Source organism: Alosa pseudoharengus, unplaced genomic scaffold (genome assembly GCF_046254945.1).
Source record: "Alosa pseudoharengus isolate Yale_2024_CS ecotype anadromous, Long Island Sound unplaced genomic scaffold, YU_APseudo_1.1 YU_APseudo_1.1_scf_3, whole genome shotgun sequence".
NCBI classification, from domain to species: Eukaryota; Metazoa; Chordata; class Actinopteri; order Clupeiformes; family Clupeidae; genus Alosa; species Alosa pseudoharengus.
The window spans coordinates 4198553-4220150 of record NW_027468718.1 but is presented as its reverse complement, the minus strand read 5'-3'; the positions used below and the strand labels follow the sequence as shown (position 1 = coordinate 4220150).

General features: G+C 42.7%; 1 protein-coding gene and 2 long non-coding RNA genes across 3 annotated transcripts in view; 1 reads left to right on the top strand and 2 right to left on the bottom strand.

Annotated features, from left to right (window-relative positions):
• Nucleotides 1–1156: 1156 nt before the first annotated feature.
• LOC143100969 (uncharacterized) overlaps nucleotides 1157–21598 on the bottom strand; it is a 56598-nt gene continuing 36156 nt past the window's right edge. The window contains exons 9-10 of the mRNA XM_076264558.1: nucleotides 1218–1257; nucleotides 1157–1173 (exon numbers count right to left, since the gene is read on the bottom strand). Coding sequence (XP_076120673.1) covers nucleotides 1157–1173; nucleotides 1218–1257 — 57 coding nt within the window. The remainder of the gene's footprint in view (nucleotides 1174–1217; nucleotides 1258–21598) is intronic.
• Nucleotides 8049–10144, top strand: LOC143100043 (uncharacterized). Its single transcript, XR_012981810.1, has 3 exons — nucleotides 8049–8196; nucleotides 8975–9249; nucleotides 9750–10144. It is a non-coding gene; the product is annotated as an uncharacterized LOC143100043 (long non-coding RNA).
• LOC143100046 (uncharacterized) lies at nucleotides 13966–17717 on the bottom strand. The gene is made up of 3 exons (XR_012981812.1): nucleotides 17577–17717; nucleotides 14941–15039; nucleotides 13966–14497 (listed from the first exon to the last, which is right to left on the bottom strand). It is a non-coding gene; the product is annotated as an uncharacterized LOC143100046 (long non-coding RNA).

The window sequence follows — 21598 nt, the reverse complement described above, 5'->3', positions numbered from 1 at the left end:
ATTCCCCGGGTCCTATGTTCCCCGCTTTGATATGGGACCGGGGAACATAGGACCCTAAGCCTAACCACGAGCGGGGAACATAGGGATGACACCTAGACAGGTACTGGGGCAACAGGACAGAACAAACTTCAGCTCTGTAAGATGTACTGTGGAAGCATACACTATGTCTGTTACCTCTGAAGCTAATGATTAACCCATCATCATCATCATCATCATCTCTCTTCAATGCATATACTATTGGAATGTGTATAAACTAGTATTGCTATATGGAATATGCATAAACTAGTATTGCTATATAGCCTGGGTTTTCCCATGCTGCCTTATTTTATTCACGCTGTTAGGCAGCCTGGATTCTATAAACTTCGTTTTCACCTCAACGAAGGAACCAATCACAGAACGGAGGGAGGGCAGCAAGACGATGACGACACACCGAAGCCGTTATGAGCTACGTACAGACACATTTGATAGACATTCGTAGTGCCCAATCAATGGCTCTGGGCATTCGTAAACCACGTTTCAAATACGAGAAAATGAATGTCTAGTTCCCAGACCCCATCTCAATGAGATGAGATCTGACATTAGCCAGGCTAATTGCTATATGTGTGCATAAACTAGTATTGCTATATGGAATGTGCATAAACTAGTATTGCTATATGGAATGTGCATAAACTAGTATTGCTATATGGAATGTGTATAAACTAGTATTGCTATATGGAATGTGCATAAACTATTATTTCATAAAGCATGTCTGCTCATCACAAAGTGGGTCTTACCTCAGTCTAGTGCAGCAGCCCCTGCAACACACCAAACAGTCTGCAGACTGGACACTGCTGCTGTAGACAGGCTTCACACACACAGCCTGTTTCTCCTGCAGACTGGACACTGCTGCTGTAGACAGGCTTCACACACACAGGCTGTTTCTCCTGCAGACTGGACACTGCTGCTGTAGACAGGCTTCACACACACAGGCTGTTTATCCTGCAGACTGGACACTGCTGCTGTAGGCTTCACACACGCTGTGACTCCATGACAGGAGAACAGGATCCCTGAGTGTTTCAGCGTAAACAGGAGAACTCCTCTTCAGAGAGATACGGAGGCCATTTCCTCTCCCAGTCCCTCGTGTGAAATGGCTGATCTACTGACTTCACTTCCTCTCTCAGTAGTGCTGGAATCCTGAGTGCTGAGTCTCTGGATTAGTCTTGTTCTCTCAGTAGTGCTGGAATCCTGAGTGCTGAGTCTCTGGATTAGTCCTGTTCTCTCAGTCCTCACCGGTTCTAACCGTTAGTACCAGCTTACTCGGGTTCATACACTAGTTTACATGCGGTCTGACATGTCGTCCAACAGAACCAAACGTTCTAATGTCAGATCACGAGAGGTGATCTCTGACCAAAGAGTAAAGTCCAGCTCAGGTGTTTATGGTCTTTATGTTTTTAATGATTAACCTCCACACCTGAAGACTGAAGACTTTTATACTCTTAAGTTTCCTTACTGCAGTAATCCACTGCTGTAGTTGGAGAGAGTAAAGGACAAAAGCTGTGTAGTTTGTGGTCAATATCTGGACACTGCTAGAGAAAGTAGTTTTGGTTACGAGGCATCATGTGTCCTTCTGACAGTCAGTGGTCATCAGTCACACCTACAACAAGCAGCACAGTTGTACTGAGACTGCAGAGAGCTGAGAATGAGTGTGTGTGTGTACAACACTACCAGAGAATGAGTGTGTGTGTGTGTGTAGAACACTACCAGAGAATGAGTGTGTGTGTGTGTGTGTGTAGAACACTACCAGAGAATGAGTGTGTGTGTGTGTGTGTAGAACACTACCAGAGAATGAGTGTGTGTGTGTGTGTGTAGAACACTACCAGAGAAGGAGTGTGTGTATGTGTGTGTAGAACACTACCAGAGAATGAGTGTGTGTGTGTAGAACACTACCAGAGAATGAGTGTGTGTGTGTAGAACACTACAGCAGAGAATGAGTGTGTGTGTGTAGAACACTACAGCAGAGAATGAGTGTGTGTGTGTAGAACACTACAGCAGAGAATGTGTGTGTGTGTGTGTAGAACACTACCAGAGAATGAGTGTGTGTGTGTAGAACACTACCAGAGAATGAGTGTGTGTGTGTAGAACACTACCAGAGAATGAGTGTGTGTGTGTGTAGAACACTACCAGAGAATGAGTGTGTGTGTGTAGACAGGAACACTACAGCAGAGAATGAGTGTGTGTGTGTGTAGAACACTACCAGAGAATGAGTGTGTGTGTGTAGACAGGAACACTACAGAAGAGAATGAGTGTGTGTGTGTAGGCAGGAACACTACAGCAGAGAATGAGTGTGTGTGTGTAGAACACTACCAGAGAATGAGTGTGTGTGTGTAGGCAGGAACATTACCAGAGAATGAGTGTGTGTGTGTGTAGGCAGGAACACTACCAGACAGCAGAGGAGTGGGGGGGCTTTATGGTTTATGGTGTTGGAGTGACTCACTTCAGCACCTCAGAGTGTCTCTGTTTGGGAATCTAAACTCCCCCTTTCCCCTTCACTCTTCAGTCTGAGTGAACAGAATGTTCCCCTTGCACTGACTCCAGTTCACCAGTAGGTGGCAGTAATGTACAAGATGATCTACTGCTGCAGACTGGAAGAGGCTTTGCTTATTTATGGCATCTAGTTGGCACAATCTCATCTGTTATTATGACCGCCGCGCAGCGAAGCGGCGGTCATATAGGTTTAGTCAGATTTTTTTTTCCTTTTTTTTTTTTTTCTTTTTCGCATGTCCAAATTTCTGTCAATGATTCCTGGGACACTGAAAAACCGGGGTAGAGGAAACTTGGTGGGCATGTAACCCCATATGGATAGCATGGAACCATCGTTTTTCGTTTTGATCTGTAGCCCCCCCGCTGGACTGCACCCCCCGAAAGGAGGGTAGGGCAGACACAGTTTTCTGTGAATATCTCGAGAACCGTAAGGTTTAGGAGGACCATTTTTTTTTTGTATGTTGATCTCAAGGGGCCATGTCAACCCATTCCATAACCACTCATTTCATGTATAGCGCCACCTAGTTAAACACAAAAAAGTAAAAATGAGGTGTTGTAATCGCAGGTATCTGTGACCTAACATAGTCAAAACTGCACGAAATTGGAAGTGTAGGATCATTATGACACCCTCTGAATGCACGCCAAGTTTCGTGGAATTCCGTTCATGGGGGACCACACAATAAATACATTTATGTTACTATACACCAACTGGCCTGTAGGTGGCCGGAGACAGTTTTCTGTGAATATCTCGAGAACCGTAGGGCCTAGGAGGTCCACCTTTTTTTTGTATGTTGGTCTTAAGGGGGCATGTCAACCCATCCCATTACCACTTATTTCATGTATAGCGCCACCTAGTTAAAAATTAAAAAGCAAAAAATTAGGTGTTTTCATCACAATATCTCTGGCTGACATGGTCAAAACTGCACGAAATTGAAAGTGTAGGATCATTATGACACCCTCCGAATGCATGCCAAGTTTTGTGAACTTTCGTTCATGGGGGGCCTTACAATAAAATAATTTATGTGTACATTTAGTGACGTACACCAACAAGGATTCCCGGGACACTGAAAGACCGGGGTACACGAAACTTGGTGGGCATGTAACCTCACATGGATAGCATGGAACCGTCGTTTTTCGTTTTGATCTGTAGCCCCCCCGCTGTACTGGACCCCCCGAAAGGAGGGCAGGGCAGACACAGTTTTCTGTGAATATCTTGAGAACCGTAGGGCCTAGGATGACCAATTTTTTCCGTATGTTTGCCTCTAGGGGTCATGTTAACCCATTCCATGTGCACACATGTGCATAAACAGATACACACGCACACACATACATTCACAGTAATCATACGTATGACACATACTCACACAGTAGACATATGTACGCATGCATGCACATGCACAAACACACATACGCAAGCAAACACACAAGCACGCACGCACACACACACACACACACACACACACACCCACACACATAAACATAAACGTGTACACGCACACATGCACACAATTCAAGAATTTCTCAGAATTATGAACAGGCAAGATGGGGGTGGAATTGTATACAATGAATTTTACATGTGAAATCTATGAACTAATCATGTTTTGGTACTTGTTGTCTAGCAGATACCAGTGAGAATTGAGTGTGGCTAATGCAATTTAGTGAGACAGTTAGAATCATATAGGCCTTTCAGCGTGATTTATTTTTGTGGAAAAAATGTGCTGGATTGGGCGGCGGTCATATTTTGTACCGCTCTGCGGTACATCTAGTTATTTCATTAAAACAAACAACTTCAAACTTCATAATATCCACACCATTTCACAATGTTAGACTTTTGTCTAGACCCCAGCAAACCCATGTTTTCACTGTAATGTTTTTTGTTTCCTGAACAATAACTAAACTGGTAACAGTTCAAAGTGCATCTTGAAATAGGTTGTTCCTGTCGGTACAGTGATGAAAGGCATTTTCATGGGCCTCATAAACACTATGATATTCTCATATGACAGTGATACAGTTTTGCTGTGTAGTAGCAGTTTAAAGGGCCTCTTCAAACTAGTTGTTCCTGTCAGTACAGTTCTGAGATGTATGGCGGTTTCATGGGCCTCATAAACACTATGCTATTCTCATATGACAGTGATACTGATAGGCTTCCACGCACATGTAGGCAGCTGAAAGCACCAGACATTCTCTTCATCTAAACATATGTGTACAATCAGCTAGAATGATGTGCACATAAACACACTCAATGTCTACTGTCGTGGCCTGGCAACCACTTTTCTTTTAGGGGGATTCACCGCCCAGCATTTATCAATGTTCCTGTTTGAACTAGACTGTTCCCCTCACAGGAACAATTAAGACCCCTAGACCATAGACAGCACGGACACAGAAGTGCAAATCATGATCATTTATTCAGGGCCTACACACAACCATCAGACAGTCAATCCGCAGCAGGGGCTGATCAGCAGGGGCAAATCACAGCAAGACACACACAGGTGACCAAAAGCAGTTCTTAGTATATATTAGGATGAACCATATCACACAGCAACACTGCACTGCAGAACACACAGGGCTAAATTCCATCACACGGCTAGCTATAATAGCACAGCAAACCCACAGTGCAGAACACACAGGGCTAAATTCCACCACACTGCTAGCTATAACAGCACAGCAAACCCACAGTGCAGAACACACAGGGCTAAATTCCACCACACGGCTAGCTATAACAGCACAGCAAACCCACAGTGCAGAACACACAGGGCTAAATTCCACCACACGGCTAGCTATAATAGCACAGCAAACCCACAGTACAGAACACACAGGCTAAATTCCACCACACGGCTAGCTATAATAGCACAGCAACATTACACTGCAGAACACACAGGGCTAAATTCCACCACACGGCTAGCTATAATAGCACAGCAAACCCACAGTGCAGCATGAGCCACTGATGCAGCCCAGGACACAGGCACCGGAACCAGCAGCGTGTTCCCCCCGACAAGGTGCGTCTCGTAGCCCTCTCCACCCCGTCCTAGAGTATCCGGCATGTTTTTATTGGGCAGTCAGCTGATTGCCCACCAGCCCAATCCCAATTGCATACAGCTGTCAATCCGTTCATCAGCTCCACGTTCACATCATTCATCCCCCATACCCACGTACAACCCCAAAACAGAAAAAGTTGGGACGTTGTGTAAAATATGAATAAAAACAGAATGTAATAATCTGCAAATCTCTTAAACTCATATTTAGTTGCAAAAAGGACACAGACAACATATCAAATGTTGAAAATGAAAAATTTTGTGGAAAATATATGCTAATTTTGAATTTGATACCAGCAACATGTTTCAAAAAAAGTTGGGACGGGGTAATAAAATGCTGGAAAAGTTGTGTAATGATAAAGAAAACAAAAGGAAGAATGTTTCACAACTAATTAGGGTAAGTGACAACATGATTGGGTATGAAAAAGAGAATTCCAGAGAGGCAGTAAAGATGTAGGGGTATTTATCACTCTGTGTAAACTTATGTGCACAAATGATGAAACAATGTCATTTTAATGCTTCTTAACATGAAATTGTGAAGTATTTGGGGGGTTAATGATCTACAGGACATAATATTATTAAAACATTCAGAGAATCCAAAGAAATCTTTGCAAACAAGGGAAACAGCTGAAAAACACATTGGATGGCCGTGGTCTTTTGGACCTCAGATGGCACTGCATCAATACCAGACCTGTTAACAGACCTGTCATTGTATGGACTCAGGAAAATCTCTGATAAACTGTGCACATAGACAATGGTTATTATCAATTCAAAAACTGATGCCAACATTGTAACAGCTAAAATTGTATTGAGACATGATACAGAAAATACCACCCTCTTATCTGGGCCTGAGCTTGTTTAAAATGGACTGAGGTAACGTGGAAAAAGGTCCTGTGGTTAGACCAATCAAAGTTTGCCATTCTTTTTGGAAATCAAGGACTCATCTGGGCTAAAGAGGAGAGGGCATAAGTATCTAACCTATCCAACTTGTTTTAGTGTTCACTTCGAAACCCAACATCTGTGACGGTGTGGAGGAGCATTAGTGCCTACAGCATGGGCATCTTGCACATTTGGCACAGCACAATCAATTCTGAATGATGTATACAGGTTTTGAACAACATATACTGCCATCCAGGCAATGTCTTTTGCAGGAACGACCTTGAATATTTCTGGAAAACAATGCCGAAATGAATTCTGCATATATTTAAATAGTATTTCTCCATAGAGGAAGAGTCCAGGTGCTAAGATGGCCTGTCTGCAGTCCAGATTTGTCAAATTAGGTGCATAATGAAATGAAAAGCATGACTAAGAATACCCCATACTGTTGAGCAACTGAAATCCTATATTGTGGAGTAATGGGACAACATTTCATTATCAAAACTGTAGCAAATGGTCATATACTTTCCATGATCATTTTCAACATTTGATATGTTGTCCATGTCCTTTGTGCTGCTAAATATGGGTTTACGAGACTTGTATATTATGACATTCTGTTTTTATTTGCATTTTACACAACGTCCCAACTTTTTCTGTTTTGGGATTGTAAAACAACCATAACACCCACAGTCCATTGTGAGTCCATCAGCATACATACAGTATTACAGTTAATAATAAAATACACATTACACAGTGTTTCCCCTAGAAATTTTTCCAGCAGCGGTGCTGTTGATCGTAGGAAGCCCCCCCCCCCCCCCCCCAAAACAAAAAAAACTCCTTAAATGGTGACTTCTGGTGGATTTTGTGAAAGAAATTGACAAATTGAGTTACAAATTATGACATAGGCTAACCATCAACTCAAGCATTTAAAAAACATGGTTATTGCAGTACTTGAACAGGATTATTCATGTTTTTCTTTCACCTTTTTCATTTACATACAACTACACTGTAGGCCACTGTACAAACTATTACAATTTAGAATATACAGTGCTGTGGGTCAGTGACCGAAGTATAATTCATGTGCACGATTCATATTCAACAATGGGAAAACCCATTTTCGGGGTGTTTTGTTATATCATTGTTCAAATACGCAAAATGAAACTGAGCGCACGGAATCTTCACCTTGTGCCATTCTCAACTTGGAAAATGAAAATTGAAACAAGGAAGTTGGGAGACGGGGGAAAGTGTCAAAATAAAAGTTGCGTACGTCGTTATGTCTGTCCGGTGCCAGACCGACGGGGATGCCGATGGACGCCTATCACGCCTATCACGTGGCCCACTGGTTAGCACTCTGGACTTGTAACCGGAGGGTTGCCGGTTCGAGCCCCGACCAGTGGGCCGCGGCTGAAGTGCCCTTGAGCAAGGCACCTAACCCCTCACTGCTCCCCGAGCGCCGCCATTGTAGCAGGCAGCTCACTGCGCCGGGATTAGTGTGTGCTTCACCTCACTGTGTGTTCACTGTGTGCTGTTTGTGTTTCACTAATTCACCGATTGGGTTAAAATGCAGAGACTGAATTTCCCTCACGGGATCAAAAAAAAAGTATATATATATATACGCCAGGTAGACGGATGGTTGTAAAACTCTTTAGGATTAGTGCTAGGGAATTTAATAAGGACTTTAAAAAGGATAATTAAAATAGGCATAATATCCGCGATGGGACCACAAGAAAGCAGAAACGCATCGTAGAGCGAGAGCTAGCCATGTGGGGTAAGTTAAACTACGTAAATAATAATAATGTTGTTTGTTGTTGTTTCGGATAAAATATAGTAGGGATACTTATCCTGACCAAAACTCCTTCATGCTGTAAAACGACTAGAATCACGCGAATTTAGTGCAATTTCTTAGTAGGCTACAATTCAATGTCTTATAAGGGAAAAGACGTGGACAAATACGTGATAATTAGCCAAATAAATCATGGTTCACGACACGTTATGGTTAAATTATCGAAATAAGTGCGATAGTGATAATCCTGCTTTTCAATTAGTTGACATGGTGTTTGACATTAAATTATAAGCAGGTCAGTTTCACGTAATAAGCTATTTGTTTCTTTGGGTCTGGGTAATTTATGTGACAAATTCTGTTATAGGCTACTACCGTTTTTCTGAAAAACAAAGCAGTACAACAACATTTCTATCTCCAAAATAGTGCATTTCTGCAGTGTACTACGTAGTGCAATGCAGCTTTTAATGTCTAAAGTAGCCTATAGCCTACTGTATTTTCCTGCATAAGAACGACAATTACTCATCTAAAACTACAGTGTTGACACTTGAAGTTGTGGAGTTATATTTTAGTAGCCTATTCTAGTATTTGAATAAATACCCACATCAGATTTACCCTTGTCTCACCTATACAATATATGTCTGAATTGCAGTAGTGATAAAATGAAAAAGGAAGGTGTCCTGATGTGTTGTTTAGGGATGGTCCTACAATGTTTTCTCAACATATCTTTGTCTTTTTTTTCTCCCCTCTACTTATGTTTTCACAGATCCTTGCTCCTGATATCCTGATGTATGGGTTGCACTTCATTATATGACTCCAACAGAACACTCACAGAAAGGAGAGTGGTGTCAAACTACAAGACAGCCAGCATGTAAAAGGCCTCGTTTGTCCTTGTTTGGCTACTCATTTGTCTACTTCCTGAAGAGGCTGAAGCATGCTGGCCTTGACACCTCAGTCCTTGCTTCCATTAACAGCTGTGTTATGGAGCGCATCCTCACATCATGATCTACTGCAGCGGTAGATACAGAGGACAATTGGCAGGTAATTTACGTCACTTTTACATTACTTTTACTGTGATTTTACTATGGTAGATATGGTTGTTGCTGTGCTAAATATAAGCCCATTTTGTAGATTGTAGATTGTACAACTCATACATTTTGGCCTATACTATTAAGGGACAGCTGAATTGACCACCTAAACCATATATTTTCTGAAAGCCTTTAGCCTCTAGATGTCAATTAATATCAATTAAGACATGTCCCACCTTCCTACTGACTTTGACAAATCATAAGGCGTACATAGGCCCATATTGTAGAGCGAGAAACAAATTGTTCAGCCGATACATTTTGGCCTACACTATTAAGGGACAGCTGATTCAACCACCTAAACCAATCCATTAACATTAACTAGGCCTTGTTCCACCTCCTGAAATACTTTGGCACACTATTTTAAAGGCATAGGCCTGTGTTGTATAGGTGAACTTTAGTCATCAGTATGTTTTAACATGTCTTTCTATGTACACTTTTATTTCCAATTTCCAGGTTGTCAGCTGTTGTCAGGCTCATCACCAAAGCAGAAAGACATAGTGAGACCAGATATGCCAGGAAGGAGCAAGGCACAGGCCAGGAAGGAGCAAGGCAAAGCCCAGGAATTTTTCTGCAGCTGTTCCTGCTAGCTATAGAAGGACTGCTCCTGAGAATAGATGGGTGTCTACATCGTTTTGCAAAATGGGTCTTCTACACATGATGTTTGTCAAGCACTGCTCATTGACTGGCCAGGCGTCCTCTGTATTGTGACCACTGGTCAAAGGTGCCACATGACTGTCTCAGAGTCCTCTACATCATTCGGGTGACGGGACTTCTGGCCTAGCCTGACAGGATGGGTCTTGTGTTACTGTGACCAGACGGCTCAACAATGCATCATTCTCATCTACTGCAACAGCATTCTCTATTTGGTCTGGAAAATTATTGTCTTTATTATTATTTTTATTATTATTATTATTATTATTATTAATACAGGTCTCTTCTACGCAGCTTCTTTACTGCGGCTGTCACCCTACTGGACTCTAGCTCTGCATCCCGGTGACAACCAATCAACTAAGCCCCCAATACCCTATCCCACCCATAGTGTTCTATTTATTTACAAATGCACATACTGTAATTACAGTTATACATAGCCATATTCTACTGCTCTTCATATCCATCCTGCACATACACTTATTCTTACTACTCTTATAATGTTACTGTTTCTGCACTATAATGGTACTGTTACCACACTGCACACAGCTGTACATACAGTACATATCTGTCTATATGGTTCATACTGAATATCCATATGTTCTGTTAATACACTGCATATCTATATTATTATTACTACTAAAATATTGTTAATGTTACTACACTGCACATATCCGTACATGTTGTTCATACATTGTTCATACTATATAGCCATATTTATTTTGCTCTTATAAAGTAACTGCTAATACACTGCACATATTTATATCTAATTTATATTACTCTAAACCACCTTCTGTAAACCAACTGCATATTACTGTCTACACTGCACTATATTTCCTGTCCATGGCTACTTTGTATATTGCACTTTTGTACAGGGTTCCTACGGGTCATGGAATTTCTGGAATATCATGGAATTTTAGAATGTCTATTACAGACATGGAAAGTCATTTATCATTTTGGGGGCAAAGTCATAGAATATCAGGGAATTTTGTTGTAGTAGTTAAAGGAGAATTCCGGTGTGATTTTGACCTAAAGTGTTTTGAAACATGATACCGAGTGTGAACGTATGTCTCATAGCCCATCTCGGCTTGTCCCCTGCACTCCGAAATCTGGCGCTAGTTAGCCGATGCTACCAACAAGGCGGTCAATGGTTGTGCCTCGGCATCGGCATAGCCATGCAAATAAATCACTGTTTTACACCATTTACGAGGCTCAATGTATCTCCACACTTCATTGGCAGACTTCCAAGGGCCCTGACATTTAAAACGAGACATTGAGAACTTTGAAAAAGCACTGGTAGTTTACTTACAAGACAATATATACAGACAGTATCTTCTCGAAGTTTAGCGTTTGCAGCCATCTTGAATTTAGTCACGATAAGTCGAGCGACGAGTAAGAATGAACAGGTATGATAAGGGATCAGATTCCAAAAATAATTCCGTGGAAATGCATGGATTCCAGTTGCTGCTACTGGAAGAAACTGTAATCCATGCATTTCCACAGAATTATTTTTGGAATCTGATCCCTTATCATACCTGTTCATTCTTACTCGTCGCTCGACTTATCGTGACTAAATTCAAGATGGCTGCAAACGCTAAACTTCGAGAAGATACTGTCTGTATAAATCGTCTTGTAAGTAAACTACCAGTGCTTTTTCAAAGTTCTCAATGTCTCGTTTTAAATCTCAGGGCCCTTGGAAGTCTACCAATGAAGTGTGGAGATACATTGAGCCTCGTAAATGGTGTAAAACAGTGATTTATTTGCATGGCTATGCCGATGCCGAGGCACAACCATTGACCGCCTTGTTGGTAGCATCGGCTAACTAGCGCCAGATTTCGGAGTGCAGGGGACAAGCCGAGATGGGCTATGAGACATACGTTCACACTCGGTATCATGTTTCAAAACACTTTAGGTCAAAATCACACCGGAATTCTCCTTTAAAATCTAGCCAAAATACATTAATACAAACATATTTCCAACATTGGTTGGTATATTGTACTACTCAGTTATTATATAGTAAGTCATGGAAATTCAGTTTTTGTCAGGGAAAAGTCATTTTCAGTCATAGAATTTTACATTTGACTTAGAGTGGTAAACCCTGTTTACATATCACTTAGAGTGGGAACCCTGTTTGTACTCTGCACAATGACAATAATCTAATAATTTAATGCCTGTAGTGCTGCCTTGTATTTGCATACCTTTGCTGTATGTTTTATGTGTATTGGACAATCCCCTGTTTAAAGCAATCACAAACACACATATTTTGATTGATCTTGATACACAGTTGTGTGTTGTGCTGAAATAAACTGAATTTCACTTAATTCATCTTCAGAAACTGCCGTTTAGAGAGCATATTTTTGACATATGTTGTTAAATAAAAGTTTTTAAACCATCCACAAACCATTACAACATCCATATTTTGATTGATTATGATACACAGAGGTATGCTGTGCTTAAACCCAATTTCACTTATCTTAGGTGCTGTGGGAATTTTGATGCACAATAAATCTTCAGAAATGGCCGTTCAGAGAGCATATTTTTGACAGATGTTGACCAACAAAAGTTCTTAAATCATACACAAACTGTTAAAATATCCATATTTTGATTGATTATGATACACAGAGGTGTGCTATGCTGAAATAAACCCAATTTTACGGACCATACCTTCCATGGCAAGTTTGATGCACAAGAAATCTTCAGAAATGGCTGTAAGAGAACATATTTTTAACAGATGTTGACCAACAAAACTTCTTCAATCAAACACAAACCATTAAAACATCCATATTTTGATTGATTATGATACACAGAGGTGTCCTGTGCTGAAATAAACCCAATTTCACTGATCTTACCTGCCATGGCAAGTTTGATGCACCGGACATACTCAGAAACTACATTTGAGACACCCATATGGCCAGACTGGCCTAGGTAAGTGTCATACCCATTATTTCATGAAATGTCAACATGTGGCACATATTTTGATACAGGGAATGATAACAAACTAGTTTGTCAAATTTGAGACCTCCAGCTGCTTGTATGTTGTCAGGAGGCGGAGCCAAAGATTGGAAAATGTAGATTTCTAGGGGGCGCTATAGAGTCTGTGAATGTGTGAGGTGTGATTTTACTTATCTCATATATTTTATGTCATAGATAGATGTCGCATGCCAAATTTAGTCTGTTTATGAGGTATGCAAGTTAGAAATGCTAACCCTAGGTTTAGATGGCCATAATTTGCATAGGTCAGATAGGCCTAGATAGGATTACACCAGTTAATTCAAGACAGTACCAACATGTGGCACATATTTTGATACATGGGATGATAACAAACTAATTTGTCAAATTTGGGACATCTAATGGCTTGTGTGTTGCCAGGAGGCGGAGCCAAATATAGGAAATATTGGATTTCTAGGGGGCGCTATAGAGTCTATGAATATGTGAGATGCGATTTTACTACACACTTACATTTTGTGTCATATACGGATGTCAATTGCAAAATGTAATCAGTCTAGGAGGTATGCAAGATACAAATGCTAACCCTAGGTTCAGATGTCCTTGATTTGCATAGGTTAGACAGTCCTTGATAGGTTAACACCAGTTATTACCAACTAATACCAACATGTGGCACATATATTGATAAGGGGGTAAAAACAAAATAGTTTGTGAAATTTGAGACCTCTAGCTGCTTGTGTGTTGCCAGGAGGAGGAGCCAAAGATTAAAACAAAGGATTTGTAGGGGGTGCTACAGTGAATATGTGAAGGTTGATTCCATTTTACACATATATTTTGTATCATCCAAGGATGTTACATGTCAAATTGAATCAGTCTATAATATATTCTAGTTAAAAATGTGAACCCGGCCCCAGCTGTGGCGCAACTGGCTAGGGCACCTGCACCGTACGCCGGCAACCGGGGTTTGATTCCCGCCCCGTGGTCCTTTCCGGATCCCACCCCTGCTCTTTCTCCCATTCGCTTCCTGTCACTTTCCACTGTCCTATCTTTAATTGATATTAATTGACATCTACAGGCTATGGGCTTTCAGAAAATATATGGTTTAGGTGGTCAATTCAGCTGTCCCTTAATAGTGTAGGCCAAAATGTATCAGCTAAACAGTTGGTTTCTCGATCTACAATATGGGCCTATGTATGTACACCTTATGTATACAGTACCAAAGTAAGTAGGAAGGTGGGACATGTCTTAATTCATATTAATTGACCTCTACAAGAGGCTATGGGTCTTTCAGAAAATATATAGCATCCAGTATAACAACTGCTTTAGAGATAGCTGCCAATTGTCATCTGTACCAATATAGCCACCCCCTGCAGTAGACCATAGGATGTGAGAATGCGCTCCACAACACAGCTCTAAATGGAAGCAAGGACTGAGGTGTCAAGGCCAGCATGCTTCAGGCCCTTCATGAAGTGGACAAACAAGGCCTTGTTTACATGCTGGCTGTCTTGTTGTTTGTAGCAGGACACCACTTTAAGAGCTCCTTTGTGTAGGTGTTCTTTTGAAGTCATATAATGGATGCATATATAATGCAACCCATACATTAGGATCTGTGAAAACATAAGTAGATGGGAGAAATGTAAGATATGTTTAGAGAACATTGCAAGAGCATCCCTAAATAAAATATCAGGACACCTTTACTTTTATCACTACTGCAATTCACAAATATGTATATTTGTGAGACAAGGGTAAAATTGTTGTGGGTAAATATTCAAATACTACAATACTATAAAATATAACTCCATAACTTCAGGTCTCCACACTGTAGTTTTGGAGGAATATCTGTAGTTCATATTCAGGAAGATACTGTATGTTGGAAATTAAAAGCTGCATTGCACTATGTAGTACACTGCAGAAATGCAATATTTTGGACACAGAAATGCTGTTGTATTGCTTTGTATTTCAGAAAAAGGGTAGTAGCCTATAACAGCATGTTTTGTCCCATGAGTAGACAAATGAGTAGCCAAACAAGGACAAACAAGGCCTTGCTTACATGCTGGCTGTCTTGTAGTTTGATGCCACTTCTGTGAGTCTTCTGTTGAAGTCATATAATGAAATGCAACCCATACATCAGGATATCAGGACCAAGGATCTGTGAAAGCATAAGTAGAGGGGGGAAAAAAGATATGTTGAGAAAACATTGCATGACCATCCCTAAACAACACATCAGGACACCTTCCTTTTTCATTTTATCACTACTGCAATTCATATATTGTATAGGTGAGACAAGGGTAAATCTGATGTGGGTATTTATTCAAATAGGCCTACTAGAATAGGCTACTAAAATATAACTCCACAACTTCAAGTGTCAACACTGTAGTTTTGGAGGAGTATGTAACGTCGGCGCAAAAGACAGTGTTCGCGTTCTCCCGCGCAGGGGATCTTGGGATACGAGAGCGAACATTTGGGGGGTTTATGTCGTTATTCTCCTTAGTTTTGAGTGTAATGTTAGCGTCTTTATTGTGACATGTTTCCCTTTTAGTTTTCCCTCATGTGTGACCCTTTTTGTGTGGGGGGCTGCGTCCTCCCCTGTATGTGAAGTGTGTGTGCGTGCTTGACCTGCCCTGTTTGCATTGTGTTCTGTGTCTTGGTCTGTCTATGTCAATGCTCTCGTTCTCAGTGAATAAACCTTTTGATTGGACAACTGTGTGGTTCGCTATCAAATCGTTACATTGGTGTCAGAAGCGACTTTCGGACATGGCCTCCACTCAGCGAGAGAAGCTGGGAGCGGGAGACCTCACCACTGGGTGGAGGCCCACGCAAGAGGATCCAGAGAGAGCCCTTGTAAGGGCTACTAAAAAGCTCGGGGCTTTTTATCGCTACAGCCGACGGAGGAGAGGAGCTATCGTCTGGAGCTGCCTGCGGCCATGGGAGGAGTTCTTGCCGGAAGAGGGGCCTGAAGAAGCGTTCGCGGAGAAGATGACGCCGGCCTGGGCGCTGACTCCACGGCGAGCCGCGACGCGTGAGCAGAGCCGAGGGAGTGCGGCGAGGAAGAGGTTCCTAGACGATGGACGATTGGCGGAGCCGCTGAGGGCAGTGAACTCACGACTGTGGGGCAGCTTCGACGGAAAGGCTCTCTGAACTTTAAAAACTTTTGGGTGCGTGTGAGAGGCACCGTGCTGTGTGGGCGCCCGTTCTAGTTGGCCTGTTGGCCGGCGCCTTTTGGAAAAAGTTTGTGTGTGGAGTTCGTTAGCATGACCATCTCGGGGGTCGTGCCTTCGCCGAGGCCGCGAAGGAGTGGAACGGGCCGGGAACAGAGCAGTACGGCTCTGCGAGATGGCAACACGAGGAGGGACGCCGAAGACGGTAGCTGCAGCGGGAGAGCTCAGCGCGGTCCGGTTGCTGTGGAGTCGGTGCCTGTCTGTCCTGGTCGGCGACTCGACGGAGCGGAGTGGCGTTGGCGCAGCTTCATCTGGCCCCCCTCGAACCCCGGTGCTGGGTACAGTGTCGACGGTTGTAAGGCCACCTAGGGCCCCGTCTGGAGAGGAGGAGTGCCGTGGTGACACGCCGCGTAAAGTGCAGCCTGAGGGCGGCTGCTGAGAGGGAGCTGGTGACGAGCGGGTCGGCCATGTGGCTGCTAGCACGCCCGAACTGGATTGCTAGCAGCGTGGCGCCCCGTTGAGTGAGCTCCTGCGGCGCGTGCACCCCACGTGAGTTGGCGGTACTGTCGCACTGGACTGAGTGGCGGGCGACGCGCGCCGACGTTAGCATGTGGCTACCTCGTGGGCATTGCCGAGGACGGCAATGGCTTGTTGGGGGAGCTGTGTAACGTCGGCGCAAAAGACAGTGTTCGCGTTCTCCCGCGCAGGGGATCTTGGGATACGAGAGCGAACATTTGGGGGGTTTATGTCGTTATTCTCCTTAGTTTTGAGTGTAATGTTAGCGTCTTTATTGTGACATGTTTCCCTTTTAGTTTTCCCTCATGTGTGACCCTTTTTGTGTGGGGGGCTGCGTCCTCCCCTGTATGTGTAGTGTGTGTGCGTGCTTGACCTGCCCTGTTTGCATTGTGTTCTGTGTCTTGGTCTGTCTATGTCAATGCTCTCGTTCTCAGTGAATAAACCTTTTGATTGGACAACTGTGTGGTTCGCTATCAAATCGTTACAAGTATTTGTAGTTCTAGGAAAATACAGTAGGCTATAGGCTACTTTAGACATTAAAAGCTGCATTGCAATACGTAGTACACTGCAGAAATGCACTATTTTGGAGATAGAAATGTTGTTGTACTGCTTTGTTTTTCAGAAAAACAGTAGCCTATAACAGAATTTGTCACATAAATTACCCAGACCCAAGGAAACAAATAGCTTATTACGTGAAACTGACCTGCTTATAATTTAATGTCAAACACCATGTCAACTAATTGAAAAGCAGGATTGTATCACCATCGCACTCATTTCGATAATTTAACCATAACGTGTCGTGAACCATGATTTATTTGGCTAATTATCACGTATTTGTCCACGTCTTTTCCCTTATAAGACATTGAATTGTAGCCTACTAAGAAATTGCACTAAATTCGCGTGATTCTAGTCGTTTTACAGCATGAAGAAGGAGTTTTGGTCAGGATAAGTACTATATTTTATCCGAAACAACAACAAACAACATTATTATTATTTACGTAGTTTAACTTACCCCACATGGCTAGCTCTCGCTCTACGATGCGTTTCTTGTGGTCCCATCGCGGATATTATGCCTTTTTAATGATCCTTTTTAAAGTCCTTAGCACTAATCCTAAAGAGTTTTACAACCATCCGTCTACCTGGCGTGATTAGGCGTCCATCGGCATCCCCGTCGGTCTGGCACTGGACAGACATAACGACGTACGCAACTTTTATTTTGACACTTTCCCCCCTGTCTCCCAACTTCCTTGTTTCAATTTTCATTTTCCAAGTTGAGAATGGCACAAGGTGAGGATTCCGTGCGCTCAGTTTCATTTCACGTATTTGAACAATGATATAACAAAACACCCCGAAAATGGGTTTTCCCATTGTTGAATATGAATCGTGCACATGAATTATACTTCGGTCACTGACCGCTGTGCATAAGTTAAGACATTTATTTGATAACATTTGTTTATTTACGATACATGATACATTAAAAAATAATTGATGTCCTATTTTTAAAAAAAATAAGGCATTAAGACATGTTTTTTATTCCTCCCTTTAGTCAATTTCAGCATGAGTGTCTTAACTTTTGCACAGCACTGTACAAACTATATAGACTTCTCTTTCATGTCATTATTGGTGTTGTGCAAGTCGAATTGAGTGCCTGTCACTTTAATGCCGTGACGGCTTGCTTGATTCTCACGGTTTTAAGCTAATTTAGTAGCATTGTTGTGCATGGTGCATAAGAATATGTGGATGATATGAATTATGTTTCCCATGTCATTTGGTAAAATAAATGCTCAAAAACTCGAAGAAAATCTATCTTGGATTATAGCAGATAAGTGTCTTGTATCATATCTATAATTTTGGTGAACTCTACAGGAATTAGCCTATGAACGCTCTCAGATGTAAATGGTTGCGTATCCTATTACTCAAATTCAATTAAACCCACCCATAGGCTAGCTAGACCTTAGTTTCACAGCCTAGGCATGTTAGCAACACGGCTTGAAAGCATTGCCTGTATCAAACAAAAACGAAAAAATGCGTGGAATTTATCTGAGAACAGGCTACTGAAGGAGGTAGGGGCGAGCTATCTCGCTGGCGTTTTTAATTTGGTTCCTTGGTTAACATAATGTAGGCTGCTAATAAACTTAAACATAAACACAAACAAACGTGATCTCCTGTGGAATCCTGACTGCGCCTTCAACGTTAGCCTACTATTATTTGTTGACAGAAAACCTGAACGAACGGCAGCTGTTCCTGAAGTTCACTTGCGTACATTTTTTTTTAATTAGGCAACTTTTTTTGCAGTGGCGCTTGATTTCCAGGAGCAGCGCTGCGCCGCTGATTAATACACTGTAGGGGAAACACTGTTACAATTATAGTACATAAGTCCATCCGTATATAAACAACAACTTCATCTCTTTATTCCCAGACACGACACCACAGCAATCCTGATAAGGTAGGAGAGGCCTCAAGAGACACTCCTGATATTGCCCATTTGTGGTCAGATTGGCATGTGGACTTCCAGGGAACCAGAGTACAAGAGGGGAGATGGAGGAGGAGTATAAGGAGGAGGAAGATGAGGATGAGGAAAAGGAGGAGGAGCCGTCAAGCACCTTCAGCAGTAGCACTCCACCTCAGTGGGCAAGGTGTGGCTGACCTGCTGGGGAACATTCTAGAGGAGGTGCAGGATCACTCCACCTCAGTGGGCAAGGTGTGGCTGAGCTGCTGGGGAACATTCTAGAGGAGGTGCAGGATCACTCCACCTCAGTGGGCAAGGTGTGGCTGAGCTGCTGGGGAACATTCTAGAGGAGGTGCAGGAGCACTCCACCTCAGTGGGCAAGGTGTGGCTGAGCTGCTGGGGAACATTCTAGAGGAGGTGCAGGAGCACTCCACCTCAGTGGGCAAGGTGTGGCTGACCTGCTGGGGAACATTCTAGAGGAGGTCCAGGAGCACTCCACCTCAGTGGGCAAGGTGTGGCTGAGCTGCTGGGGAACATTCTAGAGGAGGTGCAGGAGCACTCCACCTCAGTGGGCAAGGTGTGGCTGACCGTGCTCTTCATCGTCCGCATCCTGGTGCTGGGCACAGCGGCCGAGTCCAGCTGGGGCGATGAGCAGTCCGACTTCGTGTGCGACACACTGCAGCCCGGTTGGGAGAACGTCTGCTACGACGCCGCCTTCCCCATCGCCCACATCCGCTACTGGGTTCTGCAGATCGTCTTGGTGTCCACGCCCTCACTCATCTACATGGGCCACGCCATGCACTCCGTACGCATGGAGGAGAAGAGGAGGCGCAAAGAGCAGGAGGAGATGGAGAGAGATGCTGATGATGACCAAGCAGGAGGAGGTGGAGGAGGTGATAAGGAGTACCTACAGCAGAAGTACGAGGGGGGAGGAGGAGGAGGAGGAGTGCCTACAGCAGAAGTATGAGGGAGGATAGATAAATAGATAGATAGATATATAGATAGATACTTTATTGATCCCCAAGGGGAAATTCAGGAGGAGGAGGAGGCTAGCGGGAGGGTTCCAGAAAGATCCAGCTGCGGAAGGCGTTACTGCAGACGTACGTGCTGAGTATGCCATGGGACCTTTAATTAAAGCAAACAACTTCAAAATTCATAATATCCAATTATAATGGGATACACGTACATACACCTTCAACAAACAGCACCTCCAACACCTCTTAATAACTTATCTCTCTCTCTCACACACACATGATAATATGAAGTGGATGACTAATAAGGACAGCTACTCTAGTTATTTGAAATGACACTTCAACCATGTAGTCTACAAGCTAATACAGATGGACTCATTTAACCAGTGTGATGAAGACCATTGCACTTTCATACACATTCAAATGAAACATATCATAAGACACATTTTCAACTATTTATTTTGTATAATAAATCTACAAATTTACATCAACAAAAATAATTGCATGTACACAATGTATCCACTGTCTAGGTAAGAAAGACTGCCCTGCTGGACAAAAACAGCTAGAAACCAGCTTATGCTGGTAGCTGGTTTAAGATGGTCTTTGCTTGTTTTCTTTCAGCTCTTGCTGGTATAACTGGTTGGGCCACCAGGTGAACATGATGACATGACCATCTGAGGAAGCTGGTTGTGCTGGTGTGACCAGCCTGTCGTGTGGGATTAGCTTGGAGCAGCTAAAATTACCAGCTTCAGGTGGTATGACAAGCAAAACCAGCTGAATTACCACCGTAAGGTAAACCAGCTGAAGGTATGTTTTCGCAAGAGTTTTGCTGGTCTAGCTGGTCAACCATCATAGGGTGGTCAAATAAGCTGGTCAACCGGCAAACCATCATTAGCTGGTCATGCTGTTTTTTTTCAAAAGGGAGGTGCCTATATGTAATCACATGAATCAGCGTTCATGTTTATGTTTCATGTGTATTGGGAATCATTGTGCCAACATTAAATCCCTGCTGTTTCTGCAGTTCTCTGAGAATAATATAATATAAGAGCAATAATAAACAACAATGTAAATTCAATCAATAGCCTAATGAAAATAAACAAATACTAATGATATATAATGATATATAATATTTTCAGACTTTGAGCTTGGCCAACATGCATTCTGATGTTTTTAACAAAATGTTAAAAACATCAAATATAAACATTTTAATTTTCAGCTAAATATACTGAAATAGCAGAGGAGGCAGCTAAGCGAGGTTGGAGTGCACGATTAAGGCCTATTGAAATCGGTGCACGTGGGTTTGTGGCCAGATCTGCTATTGGCTTGCTGTCTGAATTGGGCATTTGTGGTTGAAGTCTAAGGCAGGTGGTTAGTAACATGTCTTTAGCAGCAGAACGGGCAAGCGAATGGTTGTGGGTAAGGAGAAGTTACCCTTCCTGGGGCGCAAGCTAAGGTAAGCTAACTGGCTCATTTGTTTGGTCGTGGGTAAGGAGAAGTTACCCTTCCTGAGGCGCAAGCTAAGGTAAGCTAACTGGCTCATTTGTTTTGGTTGTGGGTAAGGAGAAGTTACCCTGCCTGGGGCGCAAGCTAAGGTAAGCTAACTGGCTCATTTGT